Here is a 25,209-nt window from a genome sequence, read left to right as displayed (position 1 = left end):
TCAAGCACGTGGGTTTTATTTTGTTATAAACAACTTTATACTGAACTCAGTCTTCAAGAGTTCTTAAATTTTCTTGGATTTAAATCACAGGACTCCAGAGGAGCCGTGAATCTTTGCTTTGCACACCATTAATCTCCTCACTCTCCAAACAGCACGGGAGCCTTGCAGTATTGGTCTCGGCCAGAAGGCTTGTGTCCATATTAGTCACGGGTTTTGTACGCTTGCACCTCGACGCCAGAGGCCCCGTCCCAGCTCACTTCTTGGCTGTTTCACCCCTGCTGCTGGAGGGACCATCTCCCTCTCGCGCTGACTGCTGGCTGATGCCCCGGGATGCAGAAGTGCAGCCTGGTAGCATTCAGAGCTAAAAGACCACTAAAAAAAATAATAAATAAATAAAAGTGTCTTTTGCCTAAAAGACCTTGGTGATGCATAAGAAAGCTCCTTAAGGGACAACCCTCCACCCTGAGGATAAAAAGAGCTGGTCAAAACCCCACGAGCTTTCAGCGGTGACAGTGAACTCAGGATAAATCAGGAGACACGATGTCCATCTCCTCTGCTAATCTGACTTCTTCCCCCAGTGCTGTCAGTCTGACACAAGCTTTGTCTGCTGGCTGGAGCAGAAACGCAACGCGGCTTCCAGACAGACACCAGAGATTTTCTTCTCTCTCCGACACCATCCATGGGTGAGCCGTCCTTCTGCCGAGGGGGATTAAACCGTCACTGTTCAGGCTGTGTGCTCCTCAGGACTGGCTGGCTACGCGTTTAGACAGCTTCTAGCATGCTGGGGAAACACCTGCCAGGGCAGCACTCCTTGGATAAATATGGGAGAACGGGTATAAAAGCAGTACAATTCATCTCCTAAGAAGATCATGAGAGTAAAACGCAGCAAAGAAGGGAAAAAAAAGTCACAAATCCCAAAACAAATTCTGACAAACATTTTTAGTTCTACAACAAAATAAATATTTAACTCTGATTTACCAAGAATAGTGAGACTTGGTTTACAAAACCTCTAGATATAACAACATACGCTGAATGTCACAACACTTTGATTATGCTGCTGTAAGTCATGCATGAAACAGGCCAATTTATTACAAATATTCCCACAGTCCGAAGTACAGCAGAGCGATACATGCTGGGGTATCGGCCACTTGCCCCGCCTGCGCTGCCTCCATCAAACCCCGGTGTAAACAGCCAGGCTTTGTGGACAGGGTTTAGTGACACCACGTGCGTTACCTGCTTTCTGAAGCACAGAATCTGGGCTCCGTTTGGGGCCTCGCCACCATCTATTGACGACACTGTCACACCACCGTTTCCTCAGACAAGTGGAATTAATAAAAGGGCCGGGTGAAAGGGAAAGCTACAGAGCTACACTAAATGAGCCGGGTTTTTTTTTATCACAAGGATGTTACCACATCTTGGGTAACACCTTAACCCCGTGAAATGTCAACGCCCTTTTACTTTAAGATGAGTTTAGAGCCTGGAGCTATATGCAAAGCTGCTTTGGAGGCTCAATCTCACATGCTTACATTTGCAAATGAAATTCAGAACACGTTCACTAGACAGCATCTTCCATCTCCAGGCAGAGCTCAAGTAGACTCCCTGTGACCCCGGCCACCTGATGAAAGTAAGCCTTGCCCCGGGGTTTTTTTTTCATTATTTCACTGCAGTCCAACAAGCACGGAACAGGTGAGACATCTGATGCGAGGCTGCGATACTCACTGTATTTGCCAGGCTTTTGACAACCAGTGTAATGCACGTGACACATTTACAAATGATTATACGGCACCTGAGAGGATGCTGTTTATGTGACGCGGCCCAAACCCTCCTGGTTATCTTACTAAAACATAAGAACACAAGTAAGGGAGTTCCTGCTAGAACTGGTGCCATTGGCCTTACCTTTTCGTAAAAACAAAACTGCCCAGGCAGTGAGGTATTCAGCTTCATCACTAGCATCAAGGAAACACTTAGATATAAAGAACCACAAATAAAGAGTTCAGACCTTGGATTCCCATCTGTGAAGGAGGCATTGTCTGAGAATTCAACATGCTTCTCGTCAAATACATCCAGTTCTGAACATGAGAGAGGCTATACCATTCACAATTGTATGGAAAAAAAGCAGTTTTGCTGGCAAATCCTTTTGTCCTTCCTCCACAACACACAGAACATAGTCACTGTTTTACTTCCCCTTTCAATCCTTCATTAACAAACTCAAACACCCCACAATCAATCCCAAAAGACACTCGAGTACAAGTGCTATTGTGAAATAAAGGTATAACGTAACAAATTCCAAATCTCTGGTGAAGCATCCGGTGAAGCACAAATTAAATCCTACAGAGTTTGTTCCCAAATTATAAAAGCATAGTTTTTTTAATGATGAATGAACTGGTGTGGACCTTGAAAAGCAGACCTCTGAAAGCAAGCTGACGTTATCTGTGAAAGGAAAGGCTCTTTGCTTGTTTAAAAAGATGCCAACAGTTACAGGATGCAGTCGTCAAGAGTCAAAGTAAAGGTTTCTTCAGTCAAATATATGCTGCAAGGCTCTGACTCGTACCCTTCCCTGCTACACCGCTGCAGACGACGTTACGCGCCCATCAGCATGCCCATGAAATCCGATCCGTTCTGAATTGTGATGGGAGCTCCAGCGCTGTTGTCCACAAATATAGAGGTGTACTGGCCAGCCTGCAGAGAGAGCAAGAGGGACAGTATCTGACGCTTCATCCCAGTGTGAAAGGAGGAGAAAAAGCATTTCACTACCCTGAACTAAGCACAGAAGCCTCCTGCCTTTTTCTGTGGCTCCTGCGAACAGGATCTGACCAAACATTTTTGCTGCAGCAGTGAAGCTTTGACGTGGTGGAAGAACTTTTCTGTAGTTAAACTGTGTTATAGGTTTATTACTTAACCAGATCCTTAGTGCACTAGCATAGTGCTGGGTGACTAGTCAAGTGGCCATTTGTGCTTCAGACTCCCTTCTATGAACAGGAAATACAATTTCTACTTTGACAGTACAAGAGGAGATTTGAGAAAATGCGATATTTACTGTCATTTCTTAGAGGGAAGGCTACTTCTGTGGCTTAAGATCAGAACGCGCAACACGAGACTGGCTTTTGCTCCTGTTCCTGCCACAGATTCTTTCTAATCATCCCAGGTAAGGCATCTAACTTCATTAACCTGAGAAAGAAGGTTAATAAAAACTTCTCCGCCTCCTGGTGAGAATTCAGCCTTGCCAGTAAATAACTCCACATCCTGCCAGGCAACTAGCGCAGCGATTCCCAGTCTGCCCGGCCTTACCTGCAGCTGCAGTAAGCCATGCACGTAGACAGTGAAGATTTTGCTGTTACTTTCCAGACCTGCGATGACTTCCAGAGACCTAAACAGTAGCAAAAGAAAAATAATCAAGTTAAACACCTACGGCAATCAAAATAGTTGTCTGTGGAAAGACAATAGGCTCATGACCTCTCTGTGCTTCAGTTAAAATTCAAGGGAGAGTTCCAGATCACCCCTCAAGCACTGTTCTTTTAGCCATCATAGTCCTTGCAGTAGCAAAGTGTAGGACAGCTACTCTCTGTGGTACCTCCTGTTTACAGAACTCCAACTCTGCTCCTTTGCAGGGGATTCAGGGTGAAAGGAGGTGCCTGAAACATCAATAATCAGAACAACCCAGGTAAGCTCAGTTCCAAGCAAAATGAAAGCACAGAGCTCCATGCCTGCCTGGTTCTTCTGAAACCTGCCTAGCCAGTGGCAGCAGATCTAGTTGTTTTCCCAAGAAAACCAACCCCTTTCCTCCCTTTTTTCCACGAAGTGGCGGTGACAAAATCTAGCAAGTGCAAACGTGCCGTTTCCAGCCCCCTTGCAAGGAAATAATGTGCATAAAAGGTAGGGGCAATTTGGCCCAGAGAGAGCAAGCCACTTGGCACCACCTTGATTGAAAAGCTCAGTCTGTGTGTCATATCCTGCCAAAAGCCTAAATTGGGTGGGAACTTCCCACCATTAATCTCTTCTACTCCAACTGTCTCCTCGCCTCTGAGTTTCCATCTCTCTCAGCCGAAAGCCCTCAGGGCTCTTTCAGCTCCCTCAGATGAATGGCTCCGTATGCTGACATCCCCAGGAAATTCCACAAGCACGGGTAGCAGCTCAGCCCGTGCCAGCAGAATGTCTGTCCAGACAGGTTCCCATCCCTCCACCCATCTTCCTTCCATGCCACAGACCAGTCATCCTCTCACCCACCGTTTGAGAGAGAGATGTCTCTCTCTGAGCCAGCGCTGGTTCTCCTTTACTCCCACTGCTGTCCAACCCACTCAGCTCAGGACAGCCTTACGGGACAACCAACCATAAATTGTGACCTTGGACAATTGATGAAAACTCTGAGTCAGACATCAGAGAGCTTTATCTAAACGATTAAAATCTGAGCCAGTTCTGTCTAAGAAATGGAAGGTTTTACTGTTCTTTGGAAAACGTAGCTATAAATTCTTCAGATGGCAAGTTAATATCAAAACATCCCAATAAACCTGCCTGGGCTGAATGTGAATCTATGAAAAGATTGTTGACACATCCCAGCTAGAAACAGAACAGTTTCCTAGGAGCTTTCAGCTAAAAAGACCTGCGATGAGGAAGGCACAGGAGTTTCTACGGCCCACAGAGAAGCTTCCTATTCAGATAACTCTTGTGCTTGCATTTATAAGAACAAGGAAGTAAAACTAAAGTCATGTTGAAAGGAATTAGAGACTGGCATCCACTCTTTAGTAATATTATTGCAAGGCTGACTGAACAGACAGCAAAGGAGAGAAAGAGACACAGACAGACACTATCCTTGGACACAGAAGTGAGCCTTCCAGAAGAAAAACACTTTTTTCTCTCTCAGATGCCTTAATCAAATCAGTTGGGAGCCTGTGGCATCATTAGGAAGAAAAACTCACCACTGTCACTTTAATTTATTTTGCAAAATGTTTTAAATGGAATTTAGATTTTCTGCATGATTCTGTAACTGAAGACAATGTAGAGCGGAGATCAGGATGAGAAAAGAGCTTTTCACTCTTGGAGATCTGCAGGATCAATTTCACTTTTAAATCCTACAAGGTCAAGGAGGTGCCAGTTGCTCCAGGAGCAAGCTCCTTGACTTCCCATCAGCTCAGTGGGCACACAGCTCCCTCTTACCCTAGTTACTGATGGACACTTAGATATCAATCAAGGCTTTTCCACAGGCCCATGAGACCTAAGAGAGGTTTATTTATTACATGAGGCTTCATGTCAAATTCACCCACCCGTAAAGCCTCTCAATTGAAATGCCTATGGAGAGACCAGTCCTATTTGCAGCACTCTGACTCGCGGAGCAGGGAAGGTGAGGGCTGGAGCAGTCAGCCCAGCAGCAAATTTATGGTTTTGCGGTGTTTAAGTTGCGCCTGTGGAGTTGTTTTATGGCTGTATTTCAGTGGTGCTATTGCAAGGATGTTGCTACAGCTGCATTGGAAGAGCTGCAGGCAGAGCAGAGCAAATGCGCACAGCCCCGTACAGGCGTTTCTCCTCCTGTGACAAGGGCCGAGCCGCAAGCAGAGGCGGTGGCCCCGCCGTGCAAGCAGCATTGCCCTCTGCTGGGTGCAATTCAGCCCAGCCCAGGGGCTCCCCAGCCCCTTCCTCCAAGCAAAACTTGCCAAACTCCTCCTGAGCAAGCTGGTCTTCTCTGAGACACAGGACACCTACACGCTGCAGCTGAAAGGATGACAGAAGCGCAGCTAACAGTATGCTAACATCTGGCACAAAATTCAAGCGCTTCTCTCACTCTGTACGCTTACGATGATAGCTGAGCATTCAGCACCTTCCACTACATCCAGTTTCAGTCGACTGCATTCACAATTCTCTCAACATACGCAATATCTGCTCAGAGTAATTAGCACTGAAAGGTTAAAAATCAGAATAAAATACCCAGGTAAAACCTAAGGGCCAGGTGGAATCACTGTCTTCAGAAAAGTTCCACATGCATTTATTTATAAAACTCACTGTTGGTGAACCTGATTTCCACAGCTGGTTGAAATATTGGCCCATCTGAGAAAAATAATTGGCAAGAGAGCACTGCAGTAACTCACGTGTATCGGTGGCAGAGAGATTCAATGCAGATCAACACTCGGACGTTATCTCTAGCTCGGAGTTGGACTTTAGTCTTCAACTCACTGTGGTCTGGGGAAAGCAGAGGAAGAAATATAAGCACTTTTGCAATATAGCAGATGACCAGTTGCTGGTGTTTGGCTTAACAGAGACACCAGTAACATTGTGACTTCTTAGCAAAGCACCTTTCTGGTGTTGCATTATGAAATACATAACCACTGAATGATTAAAACCATTGAACAAATGCACTGGTTACAAAACACAGTCAAAACTGCCTTGATGCGGTTCTAGATCATAATATTCATTTCTTCTAAAGTCTTGTATGGAAGCTGTAATTTCCATACATTCATATATTTGCTCCCTAAACTCATCCTCCACGAGGAGGGTTGATTTGTTTGGTGGCCATCAGTCTGTGAAAGTACCCAGCTCTAAGGACAGGGGTTTGGGTCACGGTAACAAAGGGAGAGCTCACTGCAAAGCACTGCCATTGCACATACTTCAAACCAAACAGGAGCCAGAGAGTTCTCCAGGACTCCTTCCTGTACCTCTCAGGCGGCACAGAAAAGGCTGCTGAGAACAACGCTCACCAATGTGGACATTGGCTGAAAACTGGTAGATGCCAGACACGGGTGCTGTGAAACGTCCTGTTGCCAGATTTAATCCTGTCCCCCGGAGAAAAGCTCCTTTGGCCAGAGGCTGTAAGGTAAGAAAAGCAGATCCTGAACAAGTCCCCAGTACTCTCAACAAACACCTCTGCCCACAACAAAGAACAAACTTACACACATGAGAACAAACCCAAAAAAATCTGCAAGGCTACTGCCTTCTGTCCCCAAAACGCACCTTCCAGATGGGCACTCTCACCCCATTTGATGCCCACAAAAGGCAAAATCATCAGTACGAGCAGGAAGATGTCCTTCTTGCTCACTGCTCAACTCTTCTACCTCATCTTGACCCAGACTGTGCTTACTGCATCCCTCTGCTCTGCTGGTCTAGCGGCCACTAGCCTCCACTGATGTTCTGACACACAAGATCCCCCATTATTTGAGTCAAGAGGTCCCTACTACTCCCAAAGACATCCTAGATGGGGACAAGCAGTGCGCTCAGGCTTAAAAACCTGGAACCTTATAGACTGTTTTTTTGATACAAGTACAGAGGAAACACTCATATGGGTCTCCAGAGGTTTTCTACCCACTTCAGGTCTAAGTCAGACGGCTTTGATACTGTTAAAGAGCAGCTGCTAGGATTCTTACAGACTCCATATTTAGTTTCATTCTGTTTTAGCCTTGGACTCTACAGAACAGGCAAAAACCTCGTAAAATAGCATGCAGCTTCTCCTCATGGCAAGGAAGCAGTCTTAAGTCAAACTCGCAGCAGATTATCTGGCTCAGACTAAAATAAACTCCACGAGAAATGTTTATTGTTTGTTTTGGCCTGCCTGATATGAACTTGGCTAGAGCTAGGGAGAGGCAGGAGTGGCTTCAATGGGCCAAGAAAGCTCATGAGTCAGACTCTGCTTCCACCACAAGTGCATTCTGCGCAATGTGAACGCATTCCCATGAATGCTGCCCTGAAAGATTTGCCCCACATTGGTCTTATGGGAGAGAAGAGCTGTTCCAGTCTGGCTGTAGAGGTGCGCACACTGCTACGGCCCTAAAACATGCACAAACGCATAACTGAGCGGTCTCAGCACCCCAACATTTGAGTATGCTTTCCAATAGTTGATGGCAAAAGGGGCCTGAGACACGAGGAACAATTCATAGCAGTGTTGCCACAGGTGCTGTTATACTAAAAAAAAAAAAAAAAAAAGTGCTGGAATGCCTTTATTCATGTACCAGAAGGAAGTTAATTACCTCCCCATTCCGGTTCATTACAGCCAGAAATTGCCAGCTTCCACAGTGCAGGGTAGGAATAATTTATTTAGTTTTCTCTCTGAAAGGAAGTGAGGCTGCAAATATTTGGGTCTGGTAGTGTTTGTGTAGGGTAGAAGGAGTGAAATGACTAACCTGCCTTTATTCAGCAAATCCCAGGCACGGCTCACAAAAGAGTGATTCCCAGGCTTTATTTACCAAGATCTACCTGTAATCTTAAAATTTCACAGAACTTTACCAGAAATGTTTCCTGGATGCATATGGTGGTGAAAATAGATCCATGTGCAACAGTAGTGGCATTTCTCATAAGATTACATACATGTAATGGGAAAATAGCAATAATGGACTGTGGGACAACTACGCTTCAGGGAATGATTTCTAAGTCTCTGTATTCATCAGCGTGCACTGATGTGTGCCTCTGTGCACATATACACACACAAAAGGAGCTCTATTTTCTTTAAGTATACGCACAGACAATGTAACAGCTAACCTAACGATAAAGACTGTGGAAGGAGCTTGATTCCGTTCTTATGCTGTCGCCACACCATTTTTTGTAAGGCTATTTTTGATTTACCTCATTGAAAAAGCAGATCTGAGTCCTGCATGTGCAAAACGGTACTGCGTAGTGAATTCATTCCTTTCTTGTTACAGCTATTAGCAGAATCAGCAACATAATTCCAAAACCACTGGCTGAGCATGGAAAGCAATTTTAGGCACCAGTAAATTATCACTGATAAAACATTCCTGTTTCTTCACGCCCTCTGTGGCTTTGTTATTCTTTTGCTCATAGAAAGAGACAATGGAGGGAGAGGTTCTGTGGGCAAAATACTCCATTAAAGCCCACGCCAGTTACAGCTCCCTGCTGCATTTCCTGCTTCACAGCAGCGTGCTCACCTAGCTGCTTCAAACACTGCAGGGATTTATATCTGAGAAACTACTTGCGCACAGTTATTTCAGTTAGCAGACCAAAAGCAAACAAAAAAAGTTAGTGTCCAGCCATTCCGTACTAAAACCAAGCTTCTCTTCTTCAGTTCATCTCCTGTCCCCGCAGGTCCCTCACACACTCCCATAGTTTACTTCTGGGTGGAAAATAGGAACCATGCACACAGAATCGAGATGTGAGCTGCCAGTTTAGCTTTTCAGTGATAAACACTGTGGAAAGCAACGCATTGACTCATCTGTTACTAAGGAAGAGGATAACCCAGCCTCCACAGCAACCACAATGCACAGGGGATGCACCAGTCTCCTGAAGCAGCAGTAAAATTCAACTGCCAAAGGTAGACATTTAGCTTGACCTCAAGGCACCAGAGACAGCAGGACTCCTTCTGGGATCTTCCACCATGAAAAAGCACGTGGGCCACCTTAGCCTTAAATGATCTGATTCCAGCGATGTTCCTGGGCCCCACGAAAATCCCACTTCCACGGCCTGTCAGAGGCTGCAGTTCAATTCTTGCTGTGTAAAGTACCTTTCTGAAAAAAGCTTTTGCAAGAGGCAATCGTTAGAAACCTCAAAGCGTGAAATACAGGAGGAAGAGGTGTGGGGAAAGGAGTTTCATTCCAGATACCAGTGAAATTGTGAGACCAAGAGGATGAGAGGGAGGGAATGTTCTTGAAGGAAATTTAGCACAGAAGGATGAGAAAGTCATCACGCTCTCTCAATACTCAAGGTCAGAGTGACTTGGACACCATACTCAAAGTACAGAGTATAGAAGTAACAGGCCGTTTCTCAGCACAAGCTCTTGCCGCTATCTGAAAACGCTTTGAGTAAGGTCCAAATCCAGGAATTAAAGTCAATCCCTATCATCTCACTGAGAAGTATCAAACTGTTGGCTTCTTCACACTGTTAAACTGACAGAACGGAGGGAGAGGAATTCTCACTCACTCTCTCCTTCAGACTGTTTTCATCTTTTCAAGAGCATCCACTGTCTCCCTCCCTGCTAAATTCCCCTATATCAGAGCACAAGCTAAAACCAGACACTTCTTGTCCCAAAGCTGAAATGAAAGGCTGGCATCCAGAGGCCTGCCAGCCCTCCCACAGCAGCTTCAGGGCCAGAAGCAATTAGAAAGAAGCTAGGCGCATGATAACAAAGCATGGGAAGCATCAGCCTACGCACTGATTGCCGAGATGTCTTTATTCACATTTTCCCTCCTAATTAATGAGGCAGCAGATCTCAGATCTCTCTAGCCCTGCCCACACTTCAAGTACAATCTTGCCTCTGTGCCAGCACCCACAGTGCTGTCAAGCCAGGCTTCCACAAGTGTATTTGGGAGAGGTCCAGGAAAGCACCCTGTTTAGAACATAACCACTGCTTCTAGTCCTGCAGCTCTGAGAAGTCCTAGCAGCAAAACTGCTCCGTAGGAAAGGATCTGCTGGCTAGGATTCCTCAGAAATGGGACTTCGCAGATGGGAAGAAAGCTCAGCACCTTACTACACGGGCAGTGTTAGCAAACCCTGCTGATGGAAAGCCATCTTCCCTGTTCATACACTTCAAACTCTTCTTGTCACAACACAAAAGCAACCATGTATCTGAAGGCCTTGTGCTATTAGACAGTCTTTGTGACTCTAAAGTCTAAAATAAGTCTCCTCAATTACCAAGTGACTATTTGGTTTTAGCTATTACTTTGCCTAAGAGTTACACTTCAAATTCAGATCCAGTTTGCAACTGCTTCAGAAATGGTTAGCAAAAGCTTTAATATCAAATTAAATAGCTTGCTTGTAACCATGCTTATGATGTCCTACAGCAACCCATGACGGTTTGCTTGCCATTATATCATGACTATAATAAAATTATATAGGTAACTTCTGTAAGTCTTCTATAAAACATTATGTAAAGAATTTGACCATCAGGACTGGCCCGTCTAACAAAATGATGGCTCTTACTTGGGCTCACAAATCTCTAACCAAGGGCTTCTGTCTGCCTCTACACTTTTTACATCTAAAGGTTGCTCTGGAGTTAAACAGGGTGAGCCCTAAAAAAAAAAGGACAGATCCTTCAGACTAATGCCAAGCATGGACATGTCTTTCTCCATCAACTGAAATAAAAAGACTGATTGTGGTTTGGACCTGTGAGACAGCCCTCTCTGACGTGTTGGAACTTCAGTAAGAACCGTAATGACATTCCGTTGGGCTGCAAGAGAGGAAGAAAGCCTGCCTCTTTGGTTTGTTGGGAAGGAGAGGACTCAAAGCTAAATGTCCATCTTACCGCAGTTGAGCTTCAGTGCTTAAATCATCGTATGAGATTCTACTTCTGTCAATCACAAAAAAGCTAGTGCTATATTCATAGCATCCAAGCCTGAGAAAAGCTTCTGGGATTAGTCTGCCCTTTTCAGGAAGCACCTTTATCTAGAGAGACACCTAGTAGCTTTGCAGACCAGGGGAACCAAAGCTGATCTCTGCACAATGGCTGCTGTGGAGTTGCGCAGGTTCAGTTTATAATCCCTTCTCACCGACTGGAAGTTCTGAAGTTCTACCAGAGTCTTCTTATCGACAATCACTTGTCCTTTTAGCTTGCAATGGAATGCCTCCTCTACACGTCTGTGGGGTGAAACTTCCTCCAAGGAGAGCAGGAGTGGAGGCAGCTGGCTAGGATGGGCTGAAATAGCCAGGGATGCTCGACGCTCAATGGCTTCTGAGAAGAAAAGAAAAATTATAGGAAAATAAAGGCTTAGTTTAAGAGTCTGGTCTATGAAGCCATTAGTTTTGCGATTAGACTTCTGCACTCAACTCTTCAACTTGAACTAAGAAGCACTGTGGAAATATTTTTTCAAATTTTTGATGGCCAGATAGGGGAAAGCTTTAAGGTAAACGTTTGCAAAGCCAGTTCTTTGTTTGCCATGGAGCTTACCAAAAGAAGCAGATCACAAAAGCACAAAGCTCTTACAGTCTTTACCTTTTAAAATCTCCTTAAACTCCTGCAGAAGGACTTCCCGGGTGACTTCAGCGCCAGGTGCTCCTGGAGGTCCCTGGGGGCCGGGAGGTCCTGGGGGCCCAACAAGGCCACGCTAAGGAAGTAACCAAAGAAAAATTCTTGAATTAGAACCAGGCAGTTGCAACGACAGACCAAAAATTCTCTCAGCCATGAAGCAGTTCTACAGGGCTGTCAGCCACATGAGGAGCCCCCTCCACTATCAGTTCAGCTACAAGCCTGATGCAGTAAATCTTAAACTGACTCTCCAGCCAGCTGTGAATTCCAGCACTTGGAATTTACTCACATCTTTATGTGGGAGGATGAACTTTGCTTAGGTAAACACTAACTGGTTCTTCAAGTACATATATACAGTGTGAAGCACAACAGGCACAAGACTAAGTTGGCTGCTCCTGCATCTTCTCATATCACCAAAGTAATTATACTACCTTTTAAGCTTCTTATTCTATCTGTTCTCTAACTGGAACAGCCATCTAGCCACATTTCATGTTATTTCTGTGTTGCTCAGACATAATGATCACATACATCAACGTTTGGTGTGACAGTAGAGCTCTCAGAAAAAGATTGGATCCATTTATTCAAAACACCTGAAAAGGTTATCCACACACTTTAAACTAGTAGTACAAACATGCAACAGTGTTATCAATGCTATTTTGATGTATATTGTTCCCAAGAAGTCTCTATTTCCTCAAGTAAACTGCAGCAAACCTGCATGGAAGCACTCCTGCCTATCAGCTCACCGAGAAAGAAAAGGAAATCATTGAAAGCAGTCAAGATTGTCTAAGCAGAGCACACGTGATCAAGCAGCACTCAGCAGATGATCAGTATTTCATCAATTTGAAACAAACTACTGGTCCACACCTTGATTAATATATCCTTTGAGATACCTGGATTTTATCTAGTGGAAGGAGAAAAATGTTAATTTTATTTCAACTGAGCAGAAAAAAAGGCTCAGTTCAAGAAACAACTAGCTTAAACAAAAATGAATGTTGACAGGGGAATTCACATACCTTATCTTACAAAGCATATTGTATCAAACTTACTGTCTCAAACTTCTCCAAAATACTTCGAGAAATTCAACACAAACAAATGGAAAAGCAGCACTCTCTGGGGTGGGAAGGCAAAAGTTGGAGCATACAAAACAGCTTTCATATCAACAGTAGGAAGGGAAGCCACGGTGCACGTTTATTAGCTGATGGCAATCTAGCAATAACCTACTAATTTCTTGTCTTTCCCTTTGCATCTCCTTTTAGAGGTATTGCCGTCATCTGGGCGGTGAACAAAGGAGATCCAGGTCCGCCGTGGATCCGTGATTCGAGGATCTGGAGATTCTAGGATCTAAAGAGAAACAAGAACAAAGAATGATATCACTGTATCTCTTTGGCCACTACAGGGATTAAGAGAATGCAAAGTTTCCAGACCAGACTGTTGCCTGCTGCCTAAACCACCTTGATCCAAACGTACTGTGTTTGGGAGGACGCTGAAGGTGGGATAAAATGGGATTTCACACTTCTGTTACAAGCCATTCAGTCTGGATTATCCAGTGCCAGGCCACTTTTTGTCTTCATTTACAGGAACATTGCAAATGCAGGGTAGTACTTCAATCTGAGTTCTGACACAGTGTGTGAAAGACACCAGCCTTTCACAGAGTCCAATTAGGGTGGGATTTTTTATTCATAAATTACAGGCTAAGCCTGCCAGCAGAAATGTCCCAAAAGCCAGAAGGCTCTGTCCTTAAAACATCAAAATACCTTCTCATAACTTCATATGCTATCATGTGCAGGGCCTCCCAGTTCCCTTTGCTTGACAAATCAGTAAAAGCCAAGAGCTGGGAGCCAGTGCACCTCAGAGACCTTTCTCAGGCTGCTGAGACTCTCAGCCCTCTGACAGTCCTAATTTGTGCCACAGAAAACCTGCCCAGATGCCAGAGATTGTTCACCACTGGCATCTGACGTTTATCAGTTGGATCAATCAAGAACTACAGGGAGATTAAAACATACAGAAAACCTCAAAATGCTCCATAACTTTCAAATCACATGCTGTAGAGTGACAAATACCAATTCACAATGAAAAACAAAGTCCATGTCTGATCACAGAAAAGATGTCCGTTGGCAAATTTAACTACCTTACCCATTCCTATGTTCTGCAATTATTTCACAACCATAGAAAAGTTATCTAGAGAAGCTGTGAGATTACAGTGCCTAGTTCTGGATCCTTTCTAAACAAAATCTGGACAGAAGAGAGGATCTGTCTTTATGAATTTGGGTTGACTTTGCATTGGACCCCCTGGTTTCCATTACTTACCTCCCAGAGACAACCAGAAGTGATCAAATAGCCAAACCTGTTTTTATCCTAGGCTGGGCATGAACTTCTAACTTTAAATTAAAAAAGACACCAGAAATCACTGGTTACCAATACCCTGCCAATAGCAATTAACTGTTGACTATGGAGTTTCCAATCTGTTGACATATCAGTGTCCCAAATGTCCACCACAGTGAGGATAAAAGCACAAGCCTTCCCAAAGTTTCATGAACCGTACTTAAGTATTCAGAGCCATTAACGAAAAAGACAGATAGAAAAAACTGCAATGAACACTTAAAATCTTTAAACCAACCAAACAAAAACCCCACCCTGTGCCTACCGTGAACTTTTGGAATTCATTCAAGTGACCTGTTCTTTCTTCTCCTGATGATACAGAGCAGGTACAGATCAGAATTCCAGTAGAAAAGCAATACAAGGCAGTAGTGGGTTGAATGGCATTTCAAATTATTCCTAGACCATTACAAGTTTAGGTAAATCAATATTGACCTATCACCATTCAGGAGGAAGAAAACAAGATGGGTGTGGAAAAAGCACAGAAGCAAAGTCAGTCAACAGTGCACTTTTCAGATCTAAAAGTGTTTGCCCCTGGGTACTAAGCTCCTGCCAGTCTGACAGCACTAGACAGCTCTGCCACGACTCAGACACTGCAGCCCTACCCTCAGCGGCCCTAACAGTCCCCGTGACCGCGCAAGGTGCTTCCACTGCAGCCGAGTTAGCAAACACACCCACGTTTGCCCATTACCTGTCTCGCTTGCCTCCCTAAAGCACCCGCCACTTCTCAGAGAGACATCTTGAGTTTTAATAACATTTCTAGTGCCACTTGTAAGCACAGATTTCCTTTCATCAAACAGTCTGCAGAAGCATGTAGAGAACAATTAACAAAGAATGCAGGGAGAGCTGCAGTCCCAGTAACTGCAACATACGGCACTCTCTAAGAGCACCAGGAACTGGTCAGAGGATTGCAAATCAGGGCAAGTCCATTTTGAGAGGAAAAGACCACAGTCTGTGTGATCCGCTATGAAAAATCCATGCAGCATAAACTGCTTCAAAATTAAACCTTAGAAGTCTGCTGGGGTTCCAGCTTGAGGTTACAAGGAATGTCGGTGCTTCTAAGCTGACGCTGAGCCTGGGAAGCTCTCTCTCCAGCACGCATCCAGGCATACGGGTGTAGTACAAGGCACTTGTCCCTAGGTTTCTGAGCTGATGTGATCACAACTATTTATTTCAAACAGCCTGTGTCAACAGATGATTTACAAACCACCAGAATACGAGCAGCTCCCCAGAAATCAGATGCGTCGCGAGCTGAGCAAGTGTATTTGTTAAATGTACATCTAAAACTCCATGAAGCCAACTCTGTCTTCTCTATTCAGCAAATAATCTTAGCTGATTTACTGCTAAGACACAACCCTCAGAAAGATCTGCTCCCGTTGAATTGCTCTATTCAGGCAGTCCACTTGTCCTCCCCTCCAGACAGATGGCTGTAGAGTAGCTGGCGTCTGCGCTCTAAGCCAAGGCGAAGATATCCCGCGACATTTCGCCACATCATTCATGCATTCTACTGTAATTAACCAGAGCCAGAGTTATGGTTATGCACACTTCCCTCGATACTCAAATTTAGCGTGTGTCACACACAAGAGCAAGACAAACTGTTCGTAACAATTTAGTTCACTACTTCTGTACCCAAATCACTCTTGAAGAGTTTCATATTTATAAGCACATTTACCGCCAGCTGTAAATTGCATGTTTAGTCAAGGGGTTCTAGTAGGTTGTTTTAGCTAAATTATTATTTGTCTTTTGTACTCTCTAAACCCGGGACTGAAATAGCTTTCCAAAATTCCATTGGAAATTAATGTAAATGGAGCACCATAGGAAATCCTGCATATTGCGAGATTAGTTACCTCACTAAAACATCATCACCTTACGACAGATTGCTTCACTGCAGATTTTTGCAAAGCATAAGAAAGAAGTCAAAAGACAGGCCAAGAAGGTTCTTTGGTGCAAACCTCTCCATCTGTGATAACACATAAACATCAAGTCTGGAGGCAAATGTTCATAAAATTTGCAAAAGTCCTTAGAACAGCACACGAGATGCAGCTTATTTCTACAATGAACATGAAATATATTTATCAGTTTCATGGAGATTCAATGGTTTCTGATGGGAGAAGCTAGTTCTTTCCTTCCCTGCTTCACGTGAAAACACATGGGTGCAACATCACCACGCACGAGGTCACGTGTGCAGAGGACTGGGTGTATGAGTATTTAAGTTGACCTGCTTTACACCGATGAGCTTTGTAAAAGCATATCCGTGCTTTGCCCGAAGGAAGCAAACGTCTTTCTGTCCCAGTGACTGGGACTGACAGGTCTGTGGTAAAGCTGCAGTGCAGTTCACAAAACAGAAGAAAGCAACTTATTAAAAGCAGCACCAAACCCAGGCAGGATGGAGCATTCCCTCAGTGTCATAACAGAAGAAAAGGAGAGAAAAGGAAAATAAAACCAGTTCATGCTTCAGAAAGGGCTGGCTCGTGTGGCAGGAACTCAGAAGTGCAGTCTCCAGAATACAGCAAACACAAAAATGAAAACTGGGATGCAGCACTTGCTGCGGATGTGGAAGGGACTATTCAAATGTTCCTGTTTCCACCAGGCTGCAAGACAGGCATGAACTCCTTCTCACTGCAAAAATGAGGAAACAGGCCAGCTAGAAGCAGAAGCCAGCAATCATGGGCAGACTCTGCCCATTAACTGTGAAGACAAACAGATGTCCTCAGCCTTTCTGGAGCTCCAGCTGTGAAGAAACAGGCCAGAGCAGACATCTTGTCAGTGAGAAAAAAAAAGAAATCCAGATGGCATATCCCAGAAAAATAAATGAAAAACCCTGAAGTTTAAAAAAATAATTAAAAAATCCCATACCTCTCCAGTGGCTTGCTTAAATTACAAATCCCTCTACAAGACAGTCATGGCACTCCCCAATTTCTCCAGCACAAGGATGATTGACATTTAAAATGAATGTTCCATCCTTGTGGTATTATTATTTAATTACTATGGCATGCATGAGCAATCCCAGCAATAAGCATGCAAGCCTCTATTTTTCTTGGCAGCAGCAGCCTCCAGCAGCCAGAGAGACCTTGCAGCCAACTCAGGTATCAGTCAGGACTGAGAACAGCCTTGGAATCGCAGCAAAGGAGACTTGTCCCTCCTGGGGTGCTGTTTATAGAGCAAAGCTAACCTACAGGAGTCTGGAGGAGTCCTCATGTTAACTACAGCGAAATCAGGCTTACTCCTTAACACTTGAAAGAACACCTCCAAAATCAACAGAAGCCTGGCCAGCAATTTTTAATGAACTTTCAATCAGGTCTTTTAACACGACTTTGGAATCCGAATACAATGGCACCTATCACTTCAGAATCTGTTTATGGCACTGATGAGAAATTAGGCCACTCTCTCCCTGCCTTCCCTCACAATAAAAGACCAGTTGATCTGTAATTTAGACTGATGCATGCAAGCAGAACCTGCGGTTCTTTCTGGCTCTAACTGCCAGAACAGCACGCACTGCCCAGGGACACACACAGTTTCTGGCCAAGATTCAGCCAGCATGGAAGAAACTACGAGCAGAAACCTACAGTCAAGCAGCAGAGCTTCGATCCTGAGAAACTTCTGAACTGTATCTGAACTTCCCTGAAATTCAACGACTCCGGGGTCCACTCTGCATCTCTGCTAAAAACCGAAGTGAGATGGACAAAAGTCGTTCCAGAGACTGGATGAATAAAAGAAAAAAGTCAACACTACCTGTCAGCAAGTCCGTACACCTAAAAGCGTCTCCGAGTGTTCTCAGGCACACCAAAGCATTTCTCAGGATGGGACAGGATGGAAAGAAAGCATGAAAAGGTTACGGTTTTGGGAAAGGGCAGCATCCTCCCCACCTGCAATTAGTCAGAGATGCGTGTCCAGGGACACATACCTAACCATCGCAGCCCACAGTCTTTATGGCTGAAGTTACTGCCCTGCAAGTTTTGCTCAGTTATGGATGTATTTGTCCATCTGTGACGGAATTATATTTAAGAATTATTTGCTTCATAGTTAAGCAGTTACCAGATCAAAAATGGACCTGACTAAGCATTTCAATTATTTTAATCCAGAGATTTCTATGTTTTTACATCTGATTTACACCAGAAAGAGTATTGTCAGCTTCATTATGAAATTAGGAGTAAATTATTTATTTCAGTAGTGTATTTTACTTGGAGCAGGTTAAAAAGTGACAGACCACTTTTTTTATTTTTTTAGCATGAAAAATCCCATGTTAGCTGCTAATAAGTTATGGTTATACAAACTCTTGGTTATTAACGAGATGTAAAACCAAGGTCCTGACCACTTGTGGTTTTTATGGATCTCTCAAGATTTTTCCCTACAGCAGAAGTGTTAGGTTTGGTATCTTAGCCAAATTGGAAATGGAATTCCTACCTAAATTCCCACTATGTTTTGTGATTGAAAAAATATTCTTCAGTCCTCTAAACGGCTCTCTCAAAAAGCTTCTTCTCTCCACTTAAACACAAACTGCCTTCAGTGGTCATACCCACGATGAATTTAATGAATCTAACGGAACAGTTCATGTGAGCAAGAGCTACTCTGGGCGAGAAAACAACATGTTTGTGGCTGTGTTAGCTACACTGCAATGTTCATCAGTGTCACCCCTGGATGCACCAGTAGAGTTCTGTCTTTAGGGACGCCACGAAAACGTAAAGAACTGAATAGCAGCAACAGAACACGTGTAGCACAATGCATCTAGCACACAAAACCAAACCTGATGTAAGACTACGTACTTTAATATTGAGCTTAAAAAAATCTTCCAAAACAGCTCTGAGAAACGAGACCAAGCACTGATTACTTGATATGCTGAGTCAGGTGTACAAATCCAACATTGTTTTACATGGGTCACAAGGAATTGCTAGGAAGTATGTGATCTGTTATAGTCCTTCTTGTTCATAATACGCCAGAGCAAGACTGACAGTGATGACAGATACAAAACATGGAAGATATCTTCTACTACAGATAGGTCACAGTCCAGTCTCTCCTGCGGCTTTAACACTTGTCAGGCCCCTAAATGCTTTTCTCAATTACACAAGCAATCACACACCTCAGGCTAAGACTGAAATCTCTTTACAGAGAAACACATTTTGTGCAATGTTATTGAACCAGCTGCTGCTTTCAATTGGAAGCAAAAGGTCCCAAAGAAATAATTCAGAGACATTTAAGTAATAAACCAGGTAGATCTAACCCTATATATTCGATAGAGACAGAGGGATCACAAGGAAATAAAATTTCAAGGACTCCTTGGCTACACAGTGCGTAACTAAATTAAAAACATTAGACTATTTCTTGCAGAATTTCCACTGAAGGTAAAATCCTATTGACCTCAAATCATCCCTGAAACTTCATTGGGATGCTGAGTCAATAATTTTGTCCAGGTTAGGATGCTGCCTTTGAGTTGCTCAGCTGAACTACCCCTAAAAGCAGCTCACAGAACAGCTGAAGTTGGAAGTGAAGATGGAATCCACAGATTGTCTGGTTCTACAGCCCCTGCTCTAAGCAGGTGAAGTAGAGCAGGTTACTCTGGACCACGTGCAGTGAGGTTTTGACTGTCTCCAAGGATGAAGACTCCATAGCCTCTCTGTCCAGCCTTTTCCAGAGTTTGACCATCCTCACAGTAAAGAAGATTTTTTTCTCATCTTTAACTGGAATCTCCTGTATTTCAGCTTGTACCCACTGCCTCTTGTCCTTTCACTGGGCACTGAGTCTGACTCCATCTTTATTCCCTCTACTCAGGTATTAAACAGTAACTCCCAGTCAGTGTCAAGTCTAGATAATCACTGGACAGGCTACTACTGCTGAACTCCTGTTAGTATAACACCACATCTTGCAAGACAAGATCTGTGCCTGGAACGGGGAAGGCAAGTGGCAGCTGCAGGTACTCAGTAAGGAGGTCCAGTAGAGGACAACCTCTGTATCCATCGGTCATGCTCTGCTCTCTCTTAGTCCATCTGTGTCAGAGAAGAAAACTCTCACGTTCTTGGCAAGCACATCACATTGACAGCAACTCAGCAAAGATAAGACTGCAGAAAAACTTTTAAAAAACCCCAACACTTAAAAAACCCAACACAGTATTTCCTTGGAAATATCAGATTTATCAGGAGATTTGAGACTTCTGGTTCCCTGCTTCAGGTAGAGGTTTCACCACATGACTCATGCATTGTGAATGTTAAAGGGGAGCTTTCTCCACTCCTATCTGAAAAGAATTCCCAAGAGCAATATGTCCCAAGTTGTTTTGTTTAATTAGAAGGAAAACACATCTACCTTTTCAACAGTATGAATAAAAATCACTACTCTCAGCTACTATTTCATTCCCTGCTCCTTCTGCTTTGATAAACCTACCAGCTGGCCACAGAGTCTTCCAAAGTAAACGCAGTCTTAATTTTTACTGTACAAGGCCAAAAAAAAAATTCCCATCTTTCCTGTTATGTGCTGTAGAGAAATGAAATGGGACACTGCTGTTGTTTCACTTTCCTGCGCAGAGCATACTTTCAGGAAAGGTACTTGTGCTCACAGAAGTACCTTCAAGGCTCAAAGAGATCAGTTTTCCACAGAGAGCTGCTTTCAACCTTCCTTTAGCTCGACAGGTTAGGTAAGGATAGCTTCACTATCACTTTACTTCTTCCCTTAGTGAATACAAATTGCGATGCTTCGCTGTAAATTGGCACCCCAGAAATGGTGGCAATTCTTAAGCACTGCATTTATAGTATCTGTAAACTAACCCCTTAGCTTTGGGAGGTGCTATATAAAGGTAAAATACAATCACCCATGGCATTTAGAAGCAATACTTAACTAGAGCCTGGACTTCAACTTCAAATGGATTCCAAGGAGAAAATTTCACCTTGCAAAATTTGGGAGTGGAGCTCATAGAAACGTTTACATCAAAGATTTGGTTTCATCCTATCCTTATTAAACAGAACCTGCCTTCACTGAACTCGCCAGCTCTTACTGCAGCCAAACCTTTGCCATGGATATTTTAAAGCAAAGTATTTCAACACAGAGAATGCAGCTTCCACACAATGTCTGTTTTAACGAATGCCCACTAGCCTCCGAACGAGTACTGTGTTTCTCCTAGCAATAATGTATGTATGACTGTATCAGAATTAACCAGGACCACTGTCTGCTTGCTTTTGCAATCAGAATATATTCCTTTTGCAGTCCAATACATTTCACATCAAGTCAAATTAATTCCAGACTGAAATTTAGTTGCACCAGATACGTATCTGTCCCCCTTTTGCAAAAACAGAATGAAGCAGTTCTGGAGAGAACAGAAGAAAGTGATTGATTATAAGCACCGCAAGAATTTAGCATATATACAACCTGTCCTGACAGAGCCCTGCAATACACAACAAAAATTAGCTGAAGAAACGCTGCTTACAGTCTCCTAATGAGAATTTTAAGGGCAGCAGCCAGTTTTTTATATAGAGGACTGTTTCCCAGACTTGCCCAACCTTAACCAATTACTCTCACAATAGCATTGAAGAGGATATTTAGAATGTCAGCCCAATTGTTCTAACTTGCCCCCTCTGCCATGCCCCAATTTTTGACAGGTTTGTTCCTCTATTGCTATAGTGACTGCCATCCCTAATGCTTGTGATCAAAGTCATGTTTTAGAGGTCACCTCCTTTTGAAACAAGGGACGTTTTTGTGTGAGCAAGGGGGGCAGAGAGAGATAAAGGCTGTGTGCTCCCTCCTTTCTCAGTGTTGTAGTCTCCCTTCCATTTCATCCTACTCCTCAGTCTAGGACCTGCTTTTAGTTCCCTAACCCTCTCTCCTACTCCCAAGCATTCTATGCAAGTTTTCATCTTAAAGGATTCTGGGGGCTATGATCAATTCACTGGAAATTTTTTGCAGCTCTCAGTCTGGGGCAATTCTCCGAAACATGTAACTGGAAGGATCCTACCTTGCAAAATTCACTCACTAAGCCTAGCACGTTATCTGCTACAGCCACTGAGGTATCATACACACAGTGTTACACTTGCCACCATCCTGAATCCTTTCCTAGAAGAGTCTCAATCACCTTAAACAGATCTTCTAACAACACCAAAATTTTTCTCATCTGTACTTTTCAGTCACCACAGCCTCTCTGGTGGAAGCTGCAGTGCAGAGAAAGCTCAGGCATGCTCAGGTGTTTACACTGTTGCCTAAGACAGTTTTGAAATAACATTCCAGAGAGCGAAGGGTTTGCCTGCAAGAGATACATTAATATTCCAGTGTCATTATTTTACTGCAATAGCCCACTTGCCTTTTTCTAATTGGTTGTTTCTGAACAGGAGAGCGTTCACACACTAGGACTCCAAAACATCTTTACACTTAATCTGCTACTGTGAGACTGAAACTTCAGTCACGCGTATTCTAAAATAAATTATAATCATAAATTGCAGTATTCCAGTGTTTGCTTCAGTAAGCTAGAAAATCAATCATGCGAAGGCAAAAGAGAGAACATTTCTCTTCAAAATCAAATAGAATTTGGCAAGGTCACCTCAATCATTGGAAAAAGGAACCAGCACCACATTACTGCCAGAAATAAGTTCTACCACGTACTGACAAGACATAAACACCTACCTTAGTATGTCCGTGCAGTTCTTCACTGTTTGAGAGGGTAGCATTGAAAGGCTCTGTGTACTGATTAGGTTCTTTCTTCGTCTTTCTCTCTCTCTTTGCTGCTGTAACTCTGAAGAGGCAAAACTGCTGACAAAGTAAAGTTGCCACAAATACCCAGGTGCACCCCTTCATTTTGAAAAGGGAGGGGCCAAGTCAGGAAGGGCACTTTCCAAGCACAAAAACCTTCACCGCCAATAATAGGAACAGATACAGACTTCTCTCTAAAAAAAAAAAAAAAAAAAAAGAAAATAAAAAGGTTAGAGCTACTAAAGATGATCCTCTGGGCTATGCAATGTCAAATGAGCAGCATGCATGGATGCACTGGTTCCTGGAGAGATCTCAGTTCAAGCAGGACACATGGAAATGGTATAGATAAACTTGTTTGAAAATCTGGAGTCACTCGAAGAAAGAGGTAAGTCCATTCAGCCTCTTGAAGCTTACATAAATACAAGAGGCCCTGGAAAGTCCTGCCACCCACCTTGAAGTGTCGCTCCCCCCCCTCAATAAGTCTTCAGATTCGTTTAAAATGCACTCAACTATGAAACCTAGAGAAGTCAAATTGCTCAGGGCAACAGTTGCTCAGGCTGGAGCTGACAACACAAACTCATTAGGGGGGTTGTTAGATTGCTCCTCTTCAACAGGAGATTTCGCTTTCTGTCATTTGAAGCATTGTGTTCAGGTCAAAGCAGGCTTGAATAAGTTCCATCCATTCTCTCTTGAATGATGCTTCCCCTTCGTCAGCGACAAGTCCTCATCCTTTCCTTTCAAGATGCTGGGGAACTGTAACCCAAGGTTGCTACAGCCACTGCTCTTCTGAAGAGGCTGAAAGCATCACAGCTCAGCCAAGTGCTCTGCCTTCTAAGAGGAAAATAAATTTCTCATATCATGAAACAGGGAGAAGCAAAGAAACTGAGGATGTACCTAGGTCCATTAGGAACAGATAAAGTTTTCCCAAGTCTAGCTTCTCTCCCTCTTTAGCTGAGTTTGTCTTCACTTTTCTTTAATGAGATGACGCGGAGTAAGTCTCGATGCCGCAAGCAGCTGTCAGGATGTAGAATCTCATGTCTTTTTCATCCTCATCTCCCCTCACACTAGGCAAGATTTCAGGTACCTCTGAGTGTAGATCACGTCTGATTTTTCTCGCTGTTCCTTTCCCCAGCTGCACACTGGCAAAACCCTCCTCAGCTTTTGCTTTACCTCAGCAAATAAGTACTTCTTTCCTGAATGAGTTTCCATCAACTTCAAGAAAGGGGAAAAAAAAAAAAAAAAAAGAAAGAAAAAAAGGAGGAGGGATCACATTCTAATGAGCTGTCAAGCCTATTCTCTTCACATTCCTATTAGACTCACTGATAAGTGGAGCTGGCCCGTGTGCCAGGCAGATTTAAATCAATGCCCGTTCCCTGCTCCCTCCCCTCAGCCCTATTCTGTACCTCCCCTTCATTATCTCAGAGAAATCACCATTTTTCTGGGAAGTTTGTAAAACTGTACATGAGTGTGTGGTAGAGCTAAAAATATGTGGCTTGGAATATGCACTCAGCATCGCACCACACATGGATACATCAGAACTCTTGCTTTATACTCTCGTTAGCTGCGTTCCATACAACTTTTTCCCCTAGCTCTCATTAGAGGCTGGCTCAGTAGGGGCTTTCTGATTTTTTTTTTTTTTACAGGAGGGAGGGCTGTTTATTAAAAATAACAGAAAACCAAAGGTTACACATCTCCTACAAACATTTCATAAGGGAGATCTTGAAGTACTTGCACAGTTTGCAAACCTTTGTCAGTTCCCCACCACCTAGAACAAATATTCCTATTCTTTCTACAAATACTGAGAGCGACGCAAAAATTTATCTAGATTGTACCATGAGAAAGTCCAAGAATGATAAAAGATGGAATATCACATAATTTGAAGTCCCTTATGCAGTCAGCAAGCAACAGATTTGCTTTAACAATCCCGTTACCATGCCTTCTGTAACCCAAATAATAACGCCAGCACAGTTCTTCACTGGACTTTAAAGGCAGCCAGGGTGGATCAGGAGCAGCAGCTCTGTTATCTGTGGCTCAGGGAAACTGAGGCATGAACAATCTGAGGGCAAAATCAAGTAGTACAACACAGATTCGGTTATTTGGTTTTTTTACAGCATCTTTGGAGAAAAAGGGAGTTTGGGAAAGAGAAGGGAGTGAGAGTAAGAAGGGAAGTTACACAGAAGCTAAATAGTTAACAGCATATCACCCCTCCCCCAACTAGCTCACATTCCATCAAAACTACGTGGCAGACTTTATTTGTTAATAATATTTAACTTTCTTTGGCGCCT

The 25,209-nt window shown here is 43.5% G+C and overlaps 1 protein-coding gene across 3 annotated transcripts; it reads right to left on the bottom strand.

Annotated features, from left to right (window-relative positions):
- On the bottom strand, positions 1-24,169 carry C1QTNF12 (C1q and TNF related 12). Of its 3 annotated transcripts, XM_086764713.1 has the most exons (10): positions 24,009-24,169; positions 23,376-23,755; positions 22,859-23,118; positions 13,109-13,228; positions 11,855-11,966; positions 11,412-11,593; positions 6,684-6,792; positions 6,078-6,168; positions 3,289-3,367; positions 1-2,679 (listed from the first exon to the last, which is right to left on the bottom strand). In XM_086764713.1, the coding sequence occupies exons 3-10, from the start codon at positions 23,027-23,029 to the stop codon at positions 2,581-2,583; spliced, it is 963 nt and encodes a 320-aa protein (XP_086620839.1). In that variant the 5' UTR covers positions 23,030-23,118; positions 23,376-23,755; positions 24,009-24,169; the 3' UTR covers positions 1-2,580. The 3 variants fall into 3 exon arrangements, with proteins under 3 accessions (XP_086620839.1, XP_086620838.1, XP_086620840.1); XM_086764712.1 differs by lacking the exon at positions 23,376-23,755 and having other exon boundaries at positions 23,819-24,169; XM_086764714.1 differs by lacking the exon at positions 23,376-23,755 and having other exon boundaries at positions 24,009-24,037.
- Positions 24,170-25,209: the final 1,040 nt, after the last annotated feature.

The sequence above is a fragment of the Chlamydotis macqueenii genome, chromosome 21 (assembly GCF_036417535.1).
Source record: "Chlamydotis macqueenii isolate bChlMac1 chromosome 21, bChlMac1.mat, whole genome shotgun sequence".
In the NCBI taxonomy this organism is placed as follows: domain Eukaryota; kingdom Metazoa; phylum Chordata; class Aves; order Otidiformes; family Otididae; genus Chlamydotis; species Chlamydotis macqueenii.
Note: the sequence above shows the minus strand (reverse complement) of the source record. Positions and strands in the feature narration are given on the sequence as shown.